General features: G+C 41.0%; 1 protein-coding gene across 1 annotated transcript; it reads left to right on the forward strand.

The window, feature by feature from the left end:
* Positions 1-7,671: 7,671 nt before the first annotated feature.
* Positions 7,672-14,321, forward strand: GJD4 (gap junction protein delta 4). The gene is made up of 2 exons (XM_052789834.1): positions 7,672-7,801; positions 11,187-14,321. Exons 1-2 carry the CDS (start codon positions 7,738-7,740, stop codon positions 12,368-12,370), a joined length of 1,248 nt encoding a protein of 415 aa, XP_052645794.1. The 5' UTR covers positions 7,672-7,737; the 3' UTR covers positions 12,371-14,321.
* Positions 14,322-15,289: the final 968 nt, after the last annotated feature.

A 15,289-nucleotide genomic window follows, 5' to 3' on the forward strand; every position in this document is an offset into this window, starting at 1 on the left:
TGCATGTTATAGCCCAGACTGTGTCTCCAGAAGCTGTAATGTTTCTTGGCCTCCTCCAGTAGCATGAACTGTGTAGGACTTGAGGAATCCCTCTCTTTTCCACTCAACTGTCCAGTAATCAGCTAGCGGGAGATGTCTACAGACAGCAGTGAGTTCCCAAGAGCTTTGATAGCTAAAAGCTAAATAGCTGCAGTACGAAGCCAACAGTTACGTGTTTCAGCAGTATCGATTAGCAGCTCGGTGGCAGGCTGAACACAAGAACGGGACAGGCTGTATTTCATCTCCCCCTGCCTAAACAGCACCTGAAACAGGACCTAAATTGTCCTCCTTATCCATTTATGCCGTGGTTTACCTTCCTGGCAAAAATCTCCTTACTGCTCTCTGCTCTGGCCCAAATACGACGTACCTACCGTGTGAGATTTCCCTGCCCTGGACCATGCCGGGAGCTGGCCCCGGGGAGGTGAGCGGTGCCAGTGGGCTCCCAGCTGCAGCCTGCCTTGGGGATGGGGTCCTGCAGGGAAATCCACTCTTGGTGATTCTCGTCTGTTTTCTTTCGCTTTCTAAAACATCAGAATAAATCCTTCAGGATCCACATTACCCTTTTGGGGTTATGGTAAAAATTTTCAATGGCATAAACAAGTCAGATACGAACTCCTATTAATTTTATGAAGGACTGAGCCATCAAGCTGAAGTTTATGATGCTTTTCTCTTTAAAACAAAAAATCCTGGTTGATATAATACATTAAGTACAAGTACTACTGCAGTTTAACAGGGGAATTCCTTGTGTCCTGCCCAGTATGTTCTGCGTTCATCAATGATAGTTATTAAAAACACTCTTTGAGAGAAAACAAAACAGAAACCATGGAAACTGTAGGCACTTGGCAAAGCTGATGTGGGCTGTAAAGCAAAGGTGGTGGTGGTGGGGGAATTAAAATCCTGAAATTATAATTTGGGGTTTTTTTCCCAATGTTGTGGAAGTTGGCCTAGCTACAGTTTATTTAAAGTACTTCTTACAAGGCCACTTTAAACTTTAATAGACTATTGGCAAGTCACAGATTAAGGTCAAAACAAATCTTGTAAAATCAAGATGAGGTTCAAAAACTCATTTGTCTATTGTTCTGTAGATGATATCCTATGGCTAGATGTATGTACATTAACTTGTACATCCTGATATTGATGCAAGAAATCTACTAATTTTTTTCACTAGTAAGTTGTGAGTAGCAACTATAAGGAATATTGGATTCTTTTCTTCATTATTCTTAAAACGCAGCTGAAGATCAAAAAGTCTCTTACTGTGAAACAGTATGATAAATGATATTCTTTTTAGACAGAAATACTCTTCTGGATAAGGATCTTATTATGTGCAGGACACAGATTTTGGGGGGGATTTAAAGTCATATTTTCAAGATGAGGATGAGTTTTAAAAGAATGTACCTTTTGACTTCTGCATAGGAACAAATTTAGCTTGAAAATGACATTTCTTCACATGCAAGAAGAAATCCACACTCAGCACTGCCTGCAGTGATTCCTGAGGTTTAAACTGTATGTGAAATAGAGGAAACCCCATCACATTTCTCTTTTCAGCTTCCTTCTTTAAGTTTTGTGTGGGTTTAGCCTTTCCTCCGTGGTGCTTAGTGCTTTGTTTGAATGACCATGTAGTTACAATTCATCTGTCCCTAGTGAAGGAAAAAGCAGTGTCAGCATTCAATAACAGGGACAACAGTATAGGTTTTGTTTCTTAAAATGATCAGCCATGAAACACAAGAAGGTGTAAAGAACTCTTATTTTAATTCCACAGCGGCTGCCTGTATGTTAAACCTGAGATGACAGATTTATTTACTGGTATTCCAGAATGGACACAATAACCCCTTTTGTTGTGCATGTTGAAAACAGGGATCTATTTGCTCTCCACAAAACTAGCAATGTTCATACTGAGAAGCGACAGCATAGAAGTACTAAATTTAAAGCATAGTCAGCCAAAGATATTCTAGCCATCCTCTGTTTATTATGAAATCTATTTCCCAATTACTTAAGGCATTTTTCTTATTTAAAGAATTTCCACGATATCAGCACACCATACTTTTTGCCTGTCTGACCATTGCTAGGTTTGAACCCGCTTGAGCGAAGAACTCAGCCTCTCATTAATGTCAGGTGTTGGGCACTAATGAAACATGCGTTCACCAGCTTCATCATAAAATACAGGATCCCCAAACTTTCCAAACCTTCAGATTTGCACTGTGCAAAAATGTAAGTGTAAAACTTGGTGTCAAATGTTAAGTGCAGAATTAAAAAAAATAGATGGAACCTCTTTTATACTAGATTTTCTTTTGAATTACAGCAGAGCAACTTTCAGTAATAATGTCATGTGCTGGTGTAGCTACCTATTTCAGTGGGAGTTAAGCAGATATTAATAATGTGCTTTTGAAAATCCCATGGACTCACTTTGTACTTTTACTACTTAGTAAAATTAAATACTTTTGAAGAAATTGGCCCTGAGCTCCTGAATGAGAATATTCTTCCCATTACTTAATTTCTCATCATATTAGTCTTGAAATGTTTAAAGTTCTCGGCTGAATAGCTTTGAGGTTGCTGAACCAAAGTCTGAAGGAGAGCTGCTTTTTCCATTTGTTGTCCTCTTAGAAGCAGGTTCCCTTCAGAAAGATGACCTTTCTGAACCTTCAAATATTTATAGTAAGGGGGTCTGTTTGAGGCAAAGTAAAAGAATAGTCTAAATTCTTAAGAGCATGCAGTAAAACACAGTCTTTTTTTAGATTTACTAAATTAGCAGAGGAAGAAGGAGACAACAAGACACATGTGAGGCACTGTAGGCACCAAGCTTAAGTATCCGAGATAACCGAGCTAGTGTGGAAGTTAGCAACTTCAAGTCCAACCAATATAAGCAGTTAAAATGAGCTGAACTCCTCTATTCTGAATGTCCCTCTGGGCTGTTCCATACATACATGCATAGGCATTTATATATATTTGAGCACATGTGTATGTATCTCCTTCTTGGGAGTGGAAGGTAGACAGAAAGGGAAGGGGAAGAGGGACACATTCTTTGAAAGTTTCCTAAAAGACCTTCTGCATAGTGCCACTTCTGGGGACCGATGGGTTTGAGGCTGAGCAGTGGGGAGTAGGAGCACGTTGTTTAAGCTCCCCATTGAATAGTTCATGATGGAGAACATTCACCACTCCCCTGCCTCAGTGTGTGTAAGCTCCATAGCCCTAATTCTGGAGTTTTAATTTTCTTGCTTTCTCCATGTCTGTATAGCTACAATAGCTGTTTTGGGGAGAGGCTACTTTTGAATGTATTCCGCCTGCAGTGATTATCCTAGTGGCAGACGGACAGAGGTTCCAGGGAATGCAAAGTGTGCAGCGCTGCGTGTGCCTGCATAAACCAAGGGCTTTCCATGCTATGTTGGCTCCTTCGCTATGTGTATGCGATAGTAGGCTTTTACATGCATTGTGGCATTACTTTGAAGTTTGTCTGACATGTATGTGCATGCATATGCACTATGTATGTCTTAAAAAGAACATTTGTTCTGGGCAGCTTTTCCTACTACTTCTTTGCTGTTGTCCTTCGTGACTAGCTTGTTTTCCTTCTCTCATCCTTCTGCTGTATTACACAAATTTTAAAAATAAGGCCATTATTTTTTTTCCCTGAATTTATGGATCACCTTCTGAAGAGCTAGATTTACTGCAAAATTGGTCACTACTACATCATTTTTTGCTAACTAGAAAAATTCTAAATAGATTTTAAAATTAGACTTTAAAATATTAGATATGCATCTGTGTGTTTTCTTTCTTAAATAATAATCTGCCAAAGAACTTGGACTGAAATGCCAGATCCCCTTCTGTATCAGGGAAGCTGCTATGCTGACCCATTTTGCCTTAACATTAATTAAATTGGTAGAGGGAGGTTGCTCTATTGTCAGGTGCTGCGTAGGGTGCAATCTCCTGTAGTAACTCCCACTTCACTGCATTTACATGTCGTTAGTGTAGGTGTTGACTGGACGAGACAGATGTGGTTGGGATTTGCTATACCAGGGGAATGCCTCTAGTTTCTGGAGTCTGGGGGCATGTAATGTAGACTGTGGCACCCTTTGGGGTGACTGATTTGATCCTGGATTGGGAAGCCCTGAAGTGGCTTCGAGCTAACTGTGCCTTACCTCTGGGTGTCATTCTGAGCCACAGTCTAGGTGAAGTGTCTTTGCTGGGCTTTGTGCCAAGTAACCCAGGTCTTAGCCTAGGGACGTGACACAGGTCCACAGTGAGATGAAGTTCCGGTAGTTCAGAAAGTTTCAGTGGGTCACTCACAGTGACAGAGTCACATCCGTGAATTTTTGCAGGATCAAGCCTGGATCTGTGGTAAGGGGTTAGAAATGTGGACAGCAGTTGTGAATTTTAAAATAGATTTAATTGCACCTTCTTATGTTTCATTGTTCATCTCTGAAAGTTTTCCAGTGGCTTTTAGGATGCCTCCTAAAATCAGATGTGATGAGATACCACCAGGTTTCAAAGTTTAGCTTTACCTAAAACTATGTCAGTGTTTTCTACCTGCCTCCCTTATTTAACTAGAATTCAGTGGAAGTTCACAAGTTTGACAACTTTATAGCCTGGGAATAGTTGTCTGTGAGATTCTAGTACCGGACTGTGTATGGAGGGATGGGGCTGTGCACCACGTGCCTGTCCCCTGATGTGGAAGATGGTGCCAACCAACTAGTGGCACTGCGGAGCCAGAGTCCCTCTGCTGCTATATCCGTGTCTGTAATATCGCTCTCCCTATTTGCTTACAGTCTTTACAGACAAACAGGGAATAGCTAAAGATAAATAATAAACAAGGGGAACTGTATGCTGTGTATCTTCAGATACAATATTGAGTATCTTCAGATGGGAACCCTGGCCTGAAAGACAGTGCTGAGTCAAGGGATGAAGAAACTACAGTTTATGCTTTTGCAGAGACCAAACACTTAATAACGGCCACCTCAGCCTGTAGCCCAAAGTTGGACTGATGACAGGGACTTGCAGAGCAGAGCAGGCCCATGGCCTGTGTTTTTGTCCTTCTACAGACATGTTGGTGCTTCAAAGGCAGTTTTTGTCACTGCAGTGCCCCTGAGGGCCATGCCCTGACATTGCCATGTTTATGTGCCCTGCCTTTCTTTTACCAAACTGCCCCAGGTCACAGCCAAAGGAGGCCTCGAGGTGCAATAAATCAAAGTTGGCTCTGAGGTGTCCTGGATTGCTAGACAGACTGCATCTCTTCCCAGTTTGAACCTGGGAAGAGGACACACCACAAAAAGAAGTGTTGGTTTGAAGTAAGATACGATCTGTCCGGAAAAGCTAAAATAAAAAAGCTAAAGTTGTCTGGAAAAGCTAAAATAGAATTTAGGCTTTCTGATGTAAACCTAGCCCTAAGTTAGGCTGCACAGTGAGTCTGGAGGGTGATGTTGCTTGCTTTCTTTTAGAAGAAAATGGGCCATCCTACCTCAGCACATCCATGCTGTGGGATCAGATGTTGTCGCCTGGTATAGTTCTGCAGGCAAGAGTTTGGGTGCTTAAATCCCTAGCTGTCATCCTTCTTTCACAAATGGTAGAGGTTTGACAGCAACGACGAGCAAGGATATTTTAACTGGCAATATTGACAGAGACAATTTATAGTCTATTGTGTGGATGCAGCTGTTAAGCATTCATATCCTGCCACCATCTTGGCATTCCTGACTCTATTTTTGACAAAGGATGTTTAACCAGGAATACCTTCATATCTCAGCATAATTTATATCTTGGCCATTTGCATCTTTTCTCTGTTCCCCTCCTCCAGCTTTCCCTCCTTCCCATACTTCTCCTCACACACACATCTCTGAAAAAAGAAAAAAGTGTGTGTGGGGGAAATGAAGCTAAAATCATCATCACGCCATAAATACAACTCGGTAACAGAAGAAATGGTTGTTTGGCAAATATTTTACTTAAATCAATTCTGAAACCAAGAAAACTCCTGTATTTACTACTGCAATTAAAAATCTCTGTATGCAGTTAGTGGATAAAGAGTTTTTAAGTGCTATCCTTTCGAACTGCACTTTTAGGGTTTCCTTAGGATGGGGCTCGTTACAGAAAGGATGCTCAGTGTGTTCTGCCAAGGCATTGCACGCACTGTGAGCAGGGAGCTGGGGAGAAATTCTTTGTACAGCTACATTTCAGTTCACTAAATGATTAGTTTTACCTTTTTTCCAGATAAGATTTTTTCAGTCATAAAGCTTAGCCTAGTCACACTGACTGAAAGTAATTCGTGCAGTATCAGCACACAGCTCCCTGTGTGAGCCGACTCACCTTGCTGCCCCAGGAACAGTCGTGGGCTGAAGCACATGAGCAGGGTTGCAGTGACAAGCCTGTGCCTGGGCTCCCAGGAGCCCTCAGGTGTCAGGTTGTCACAACATCACTGTTCTCCCTTGGTATATCACACGCAGACTCCTTTTCAGCTGTTTTTCTAGTTACCGATACTATTTCCTGACAGTAAGCGTCCACATTATGTTTCTCGCTATCACAGCACAGACTAAAAAGCACAGAGTAACATCCCATAAGTACTTCAACAGCGGGTGGAAAATGGTAGTAGATTATTTTCCCCAAGGGAATTGGGTATGGTGGGGGTGAGGAAAGAAAAGCTGAGAGTCTTATTTCCATCTATGCTTTTTTCCTGGGGTACAGCACAGTCACACAGTGTCAAGGACATGCTGTGCAATTGCACCTAGCAGTCAAGGAGCATTCACCCCAAGGGCTGTCCTGCTCCAAGGGGACAGCTCACTCCATCATTGCTGCAGAGGTTTACTGGGGTTTCAAAATGCTGGGCAATCAGCCCTAGGATCTTTTGAGTGATGTCCAGAGTGCCAAGCAGTTTAGGCAGAAAGAACTGATATAAATTACAAGTAAGTGACTTGTGGCATCTTGGAAACCAGCCCCCACTCTTGTTTTTTTTATTTTTTTAAAGCTTCCCCTGTTTTATTTCATGTCTGCAGGGAGGCTCAGCCTGCTGGCTGGCTCAGCACACAGGAGAAAATTTGGTGTGGCTGTGATTGACAGGACCATGATGTCCTGTCAGGAAGGCTGTGTTTTAGAAACAAAATTGCTTTGGGAAATTGCAACGGGATAGCTTCCAGTGAGCTAAACTGAAAGTGCCTTTCAAACATAGGAATGCTCGTCCTTCTGTACCCTCTTTCCTTCTATTATCCATCTGCAGTTCTCGTGGGGAGACAGAGAGGTGTCTGTTATTTCCTGGTCTGTGCTTTTTCTTCCCTCTCTCCCCTCTCCTTGTCCTTCACTGCTGAAATATCTCAGCAATGCCAGGAGGCTGGTATGCCCCGGGAGGGTAAGAATAGTCTACAATGGCAGAGATCACTCCTGTTGTTGTTTGTCTACTTGCAGTTGTCTGGACAGAAGATCCACACAAGAGGTAAGAGCAATTGGATCTGAGAAGCTAGAGCTTTTGCAAGACAAACTGTTAAAGCCTTAAGAAGATTTGTTCCAACGTCCAAAACTGACAGTCCTGTTCAGATCATCAAAATAGTCCTTCATCAGTCCATTGCTGTGGCTGGGTTTCTCATTTCCATCCTTGAACCTCACCAAAAATTCCCCCCTCTTTTTTTCCTCCCCCCTCCCCCTTTCTTGCCTTCCCAGGTCTAATATCCTTTGGAAATGCCAAAATTGTTAGGACATCAGGAGCTGGAAGTATTGTGAGACTGTTCAAACATGGAGCGCTGGGACTCGCTGGGATTTTTGATTGTCACACTCAACTATAATGTGACGATTGTAGGTAAGTACTTTAAAAAAGCTCTCTTCTTTCTTTTGCTGCTCCATATCCTGAAGCCACCCAAGTGTCCTACTGATAATTGACTTTAATTTCTAACTATGCCTCTGTGATACGCCTCTCTTACAATGAGAAGTTGTTATTTAGATACATGATATGAGTGGTTAATGTATTTCTATTCTTGTTAAACAGATTCCTACTCCCTCTCTGGTAGATATTTTTTTAACTTTATGTAAAAAATTCTAGCAAGGTTTTCACATTTGTCTCTTTTTGGTGCCTAAGCTTCCAGTCAGCTCTAATGGCTGTTGTAGGGATCATGGTGAAAACACACAGAAGTAACACTTTATTTATACCACATAAAGTGAACGGTAGAATGTATGCAATAGCTTTAGTGATTAATGAAAAAGTTTAAAGAAGAGAAAAAAAACCCTCTCTTTTACAGGAAGTCGTCTGTGGTTTATTACCATTGTGGTTAATTACCATTGCTTTTCATTCTTTATTTTTATAAACAAATATCACATGTATTGTTAGAAAACCCAACAAAATACAGTTGGTTTTTCCTCAACTAACAGTCATCCGAGTGCTTTTTTTTTCTTATTATTTAAGACACTGTTCCTTTTTCATGGGCTACTTTGAGCAAAGTGTGAGCCAGATAAAAACTTTCAAGGGCCTTCCAAATACCCTTTGCCTCCAGCCATGGACAGTTGCTGTAGTTCATGCTGTGCATTGCAGGGAGTATCCAACTAAGCCCCAGGGGTTTGGGTGAAGGGGCTTGTTCTGGTACGTTTAATCAAGACTGAGTCATTAAGGAAGGTGATGCGTGGAGGGGTTATCTCTAAAATATGTGTCATACTAAACTACTTCCTAAGGAGCCATTGATTTTTCTTAAGCAGCACTCCCTGTTGTACATGTTCTAATTAAAAATTGATAGTGAAATAGCATGTAGTATTTTGAGCTTAATTAACTAATGTGCTTCAAACACTCTGAGGTCCTCACAGGGAAAAAAATGCTACCTAAGTATGAAACATTGCTTGCTAAAGATGACTGATTCAGTACAGCTGGTGTTTTCTATTGACTGACACTATGTCAAAAAGAGAGTAACAGTACAGCCTGTCACCAAAATGCAGGAAGCTGAAAACACAGCAAAACCACCACTAAAGTTCAGGTAATTAAAGATAAAATGGAAAGGCCTCAATTTATTTATGATTAGATAATACATTATTTTGCCAGGAGCAGCAGGTTTCTCTGATGATCTCTCATACAGCTTATATATCCCTAACCTTTTTTCAGCTGAAATTTTTCCACTTCAGAGTGCGGTTTTACTGTTCTAGCCCATAATCAGTCTACTAGCCACAAAGAGTTTATATGGGGCATTTGAACAGCATGTTCAGTACAATAATAGGTATACAATGTTGCAGAAATATTTGAATATAAAAGAATGTTGTTCAAGACAATACCTGTAAATAATTGTATATTTTGTAGAAAAAATGCTTTGGGATCTGGATTTTTTAAAAGCCTTTAGAATGTGTATTGGTGTTATCTCACAGACTATCTTTAAAACCTTGTGTGGATGTGAGATGTGCAATTACTATTAATGACTTTTGAGGTTTTCAGTGCATTTCTCAACCACTAACTCCATATAACATGCTTCTCTTTAGTCACTGATTCTTGCTGTTTGTCTGTCTACGACTACAACTGGTTTCTTAATCATTCCTTAAAGCACAGAATTAATCTTATCACTCTTTTCTGTTTGGGGGGTTTTTTTTGCTTTTTGTTCCTAAGTGTTTTGGTTTTTTCTCCTTTCTTGGCATGTTTTAAAAATACGTGAAATTAAAGCAGGGGATTATTAAGTTAAATTACTTTTTCAAAACCATGTAGGGAACTAGTGACAGAACTCAAAAGGAGACTTGAGAAATTCAAGTGCTAAACTTAACCTCAAATGTTGAATTTTTCCATATGTTTGTACAGAATATATTTTTAATTTTTGACAATATAACAGTATAACCTTAGGCCTTCCTATCCTGCCCAGGAAAAGGATTTCTTTTTTCTTTTCTTCTTTTTCTCTCTCTTTTTTTCTTTTTTTAATAAATAACTTTGTCAGTAATACAGCAGTGTGTGTAACTTTACAAAAAACTTTTAATAAAAACCTACCCCATCCAAAAGTCCTCCAAGAAACTATCATGAACAATACAGTCTGATTCAAAAGATATGATACGTAGGGTATCAATGCCTGATCTTTCACTGCTATTGGTGTAATGGGTTAAGGTTAAGGCCTGATCTTTCCAACCAAAGTGGATGAGACCAAGCCCTACCTAGAGCAATCATATGAAAGAATTCAGGGAAAGATGAAGTAAGCAATATATGAAAATACCAAACTTGTAAGGCTTCACTTGGTGTTGTATCAAGACAGAAGGGAGCTTTTGATCTGAATTGAGAGAAGCTGCGCAGCAAGGTGAACGAAGGTTGGAAGACATGATCAAGATGGGGTAACCAAAGAAGCAGCAGAGAGAAATGACTGGGGTGCACGTATGCACACACAAATGTACGTGTAGAACATTTTGCATAAGTTTGCTAATAGCACCTGTTAACTAGCTCACTAGGAAATACCAGTCTAGTCACAACAGAGAGATTTTGTTGGCTATAGTAAACTTTACATACAATTTCATGGCAAAGACTAAGAACAAATACTATGTCATGGAACAATCTTTTGTATCTAGAAGAGTTTCATACTGTGTTAGCTGATCTATATCATTGAAATAGGACAAAATTCAGGTGCAGAGGTATGAACCCAACAGCAAGGAAAAACTGTGAGTGATATGGGATTATTAACTCAATTGTGAACTCTCTTTATCAGATTTGGACATGTTCAGAGTGTTTTCATTAGGCTGAGATTTCAGTTGGCATGGCTTATTGTACGTCCAACTCCTACATACTCCTACAAGTTGTGGCAGAGGAGGTTTACATTGGATATTAGGAAAAATTTCTTTACTGAAAGGGTTGTCAGGCATTGGAACAGGCTGCCCAGGGAAGTGGTTGAGTCACCATCCCTGGAGGTATTCAAAAAGCACGTAGACAAGGCACTTTAGGACATGGTTTAGTGGGCATGGTTGTTGGTTGGACTCGGTGATCTTAAAGGTCTTTTCCAACCTAAATGATTCTATGATTCTACACTGGCAAGTCTAGATGAAGGTTATGGAATGTGTCAGCTAACACATTTTCACACAAGTTTCAGTCCCAGTCAAAACAAAGCCAAAGAGGAGTTTTTAAGCGGGGAGACTGATCTGTAGATGCTATTTCTTCAAATATCTTGGGTGTAGAGAGAGCATCACTACATCACCTGCCTTCCCTTCCTTCTCAGTGCTCTGACTCTTTTTCTTTTCTTCTCTTCTAGGAAAGATCTGGCTAATGTTAATAATTCTGCTGAGGATGGCAGTGGTAGTGTTAGCAGGCTATCCACTCTACCAAGATGAGCAGGAGCGCTTCGTCTGCAACACCCTGCAACCAGGATGCTCCAACGTTTGCTATGACTTGTTCTCTCCTGTATCTCACTTTAGATTCTGGCTCATTCAGACTGTGTCTCTTCTGCTACCTTATGCTGCATTCAGCATTTATGTTTTGCACAAGGTAGCTACGTACATTGTAAGAATGCACTGTTTGGTGCATGGATGCAAAGGGAGTAAGGGTTTATCAAGCCCCAAAGACCTGAAGGAGCTCTGTAGAAGTGCTGTTGTCAATAGATTAGATTGTGGTGCAGACAACCTAAGTGTCCCTAATTTTTCTGGGGCATATACTGTTCATCTTTTTTTTAGGACACTACTTGAGGCTGCCTTTGCAGCTGTGCAATATTTTCTTTTTGGATTTTTTGTTCCTGAGCGCTTTTCCTGCTACCATTCACCTTGTACAAGCACAGTTGACTGTTATATCTCCCGGCCCACTGAGAAATCCATCATGATGATTTTCATCTGGGGGGTCAGCAGCCTGTCCTTTCTGCTTAGCCTTGCTGATCTTGTCTGTGCTCTCCAGAGAATGACAGCAAGAAACCAAAAGAACAAGCTGGCAAACCTCCACGTAGAGAATGAGTGCATTTTAAATCTTCTCCCAGTACAGCATGGTAGCTCTTCTCCACCTCAAAATCAAGACTGTCCAGTATCAAATAGCAGCCAGACCAGTGATGGCTCCTGCTCACTTCTCTCTGAAGAGGAAGAAGAGGCTGTTCTTCATGCTGAAGTGGTCTCTCAGCAAACTGCCAGCACTAACCTTAACAGCAACAGCAATAAGCCCTGTATATTAGGAGAACTTGCTGTTAAGCAAGACAGCGCTGAAGAACCCTTGTGTGCCGGTGACCACCAAGGAACTACATGCAGGCACGGGAGACCCAAGCTTCAGCAAGACTTCATTAAAGATACTGCCCTGACTTTGAGACCTCAGATCAAGTCTCACCTTGGCGTTTCTTCCTCTGTAGTTCAGAGCAAGCTTTTAGGATACTACCCTTCAGCTGAGCTAAAAAACCCTGATGCACAATCAAATTATAGCAGTACTAGTTGCTTGAGGTCAAAAAAGTCAGAATGGGTATAGGCCCCTGAGGTAACACTACCCTATGACCCTGGCAGGACACATCATTGCATCACTGAGGAGGTTTCAGGTAGTTTCAGCTGGATCCCTTGACTGGGTTATGCTGCAGAGACACAATGATGCTGTGTTCCTCCATTGAAGAGGAAGCAAAAACCTTGGATAAGAGTTTGAAGGATATTACATTAACAGAACTATTCTTTGGAAAATGTAAAACTTTTATGTTTTTCTGAGTGTAAATGACTTTAAAAAGCTGTGGACTGTCACTGGTGTGACTGACCTGGTTTTCCAGGAGTACATGTGAACCCTTGTTTACCCTAGCCTAGTTTTATTGCAAAAGATTGAGCTTAGGAAAGATGTGACTTTTAAACACAGTTGTACGTTGTCTACTGTCAGAAGGTTAATTTATCTCCTCATACTAAATTCTCTAAGCCCACTCTAAGAAAGGATATTCAAGCAAGAAGAGTAGACAGCGAATAAAATAAAAATACATGTTTTGTAGCAAAGTATTAATGTGTAAAAAAACCCTTGGATCTTACTGATTGAAGGCTACACCTATCCTAGTTAGCAATGCCATGGCAGTACCTTTCTCTGACCCTGAGGTCAACTGGTACAGTCTGACCATGTCTGAGTTATTCAACTCCATTAGCCTCCAAAACAGGGTGGCTGCATCCAGATTAGCTGTTGGGAATGGTCTTACGCTCGAGAATTGCTCAGGAGATAACTAGGAGGTGTGGGTCAGAAGTGTGTCAGGGAGTGCTCCAGCAGCTTGACAATGCAGGGGACTGAGCTCCAGTGCCCATGCCCTGGCACAGCTGACTGTGCTGGTGTAGATGCACTACTGACATGTCTACAAGGTGTTACCTGTCTCAATCTGAAATAGTCACACTAGGCTCTTGATTTCAGTAGGGGGAATGAGTCACCTGACCTGTTTTAGGCATCTCTGAAGGTAAGATGAGTCACTTTCTGGATATACCTATTTCTCCCACAATGTGATTATCTCAGACCTGGGCTTAGGGAAAACGGTTTCTACCCCGAGAGAAGGATATTGTGGCAATGTCTATATCAAAGTGCTCACCCTCTTTGTCTGACAGACTTCTGATGCTAATAATTTGAAAATGTGTCTAAATTGAGTGAATCTCAGAAGATTTTATTACTGTCATGCTTTGTACTTTCCATCAACGTTAACTCTGTTGCATTTACATAAGTGTGGTCCAGCACTGAAGCACAGTGGTGCGTGAGTTGAATTTTCTTTTAGCTACGAGTCAGTGGGGGTTGAAGGTTGCATATACCTGCAGATCATCAGTGGGAGTGGATGTGGAGGAGCATGTACTCAGAGAAATATACTGGTGGTAGTGTCTTACAAAACAGACTATTCAGAGGGTGGCAAGAGCTGGTATTTGTAGACGCTGTTTGATGCTGGAGTAGCTCCCTCCATTTAGACCCATGCAAAGGAGAAAACAGGCACAGATCCAGTCTTGCTCTTACTCTGCTATATAACAACTTTCTGTAATGACTTAATGGCTGGCTCCTCTGTGCAGAACATCAAGGGACAACAGCTTTCACATTGTCCTTTTTCTCTCCCGTCGGTGTGGAAGTCATTAAGACAGTTTGGCTCATAGTGTCTGTGTATCATTTCCTCACATACGCAAGGTAAAGACTAGCACTTAATTATCCCTCATCTTCTGCATCCCCTCAGAAATTAGGTAGCTTAATAGATGGACAGAACTGCTCTTTGGATCGGGAGGCAGAACTTTCTTCTGCCTGCGAAGTACTTTGGGATCCTGAGGCATGCTACAGAGATTTTTAATTACTACCTTCTGAGTAAAGTTTTCCTCTCTATTAGCTGTGTTTGTTTCTTTTATCATGTATGCTTGTTGTATGATTTGTCATTTCCAGGGTAGGAGCAGCATTAATTATTAAACTTATCATAGGCAGAAAAACATTAAATATTTAAACTTCTCATCCCCCAAAGCCTCTTTAATGGGGTCTGTGCTGATTACACATACCATGACAAAACATTGCAACAATGAAACCTTTTATGATTCATTGCATCTCCTCAGCTGTGAGAAGGAATGCAAGGAACAAATGTGGATTCAGTCTATCGTGTACATCCCTCAGTGCGAGATATAAATAGGGTAGGATAAATAATAAATGCGTTGTGGCTGGACACAGTTTGCTTTTTTGTGTCTCTAGTTAGACATCTTTTAATGACTGAGGAGTGTCATTTCAAATCAGAAAGATCCTGTTTGTGTTTGAAATGGCAAGTGAAATTAGTGAACTTCTTCCTTATTCTGTTTGCAGTTTCTTCTTGTGAGATTGTGGCCTTTGGTTTGTGTCACTCAGCTGCAGACCTGGCTGCTTTTAGGACTTGTGGACCCTTTGACTCATAATTCAGAGTCAGTGTAATAAGCACCTAATGAGTTTATAAAAACTGCATATTAAAACAGCAGGATTTGTATGGGCTTTTCACTGGGGAGTGAATAGAAGCTTCTGGCATCAACAACCTGCTCCTAAGGGAATGCCTCCGAGTCTCTTCTAATAACTATTTCTAAGTCACATTTAGTAATTACAAAGACACAATTTTACAAACTGGGTGGATCTACTGGCAAGGGAAGACCAAGGGAAGATGTGCAAATGTGTTTGAACTATTCTGAGCTTCCACAACTCAAGCAAATTAAAAGTGATTATTGGTAGGAGCATCTGCAATGGGGAGGAGAAAATGGGAAAGATCTGTTTGAAAGAACAAAGAGGATCATCTCTAATTTCTCCTTATATTCAATATCACTGAATGTTAAGGTACTGTGAAGATGTCTAGATGTCCTAGAGAGAGTGAGTGAAAGAAGCAATAGACATGGAGCAAGGAAGCAACATGATTTTCTGCTGTTTAAGCAAAGGTTTAGTCTTTTAAGTTTGTGAATTGGT

This window comes from Harpia harpyja, chromosome 1 (assembly GCF_026419915.1).
Source record: "Harpia harpyja isolate bHarHar1 chromosome 1, bHarHar1 primary haplotype, whole genome shotgun sequence".
Classification (NCBI taxonomy): domain Eukaryota; kingdom Metazoa; phylum Chordata; class Aves; order Accipitriformes; family Accipitridae; genus Harpia; species Harpia harpyja.

Coding starts and splice junctions, on each gene's coding strand:
- GJD4 (XM_052789834.1), top strand. CDS start 7,738: ATGGAGCGCTGGGACTCGCTGGGATTTTTGATTGTCACACTCAACTAT. Junction 7,802..11,186: donor CTATAATGTGACGATTGTAG/GTAAGTACTTTA, acceptor CTTCTCTTCTAG/GAAAGATCTGGCTAATGTTA.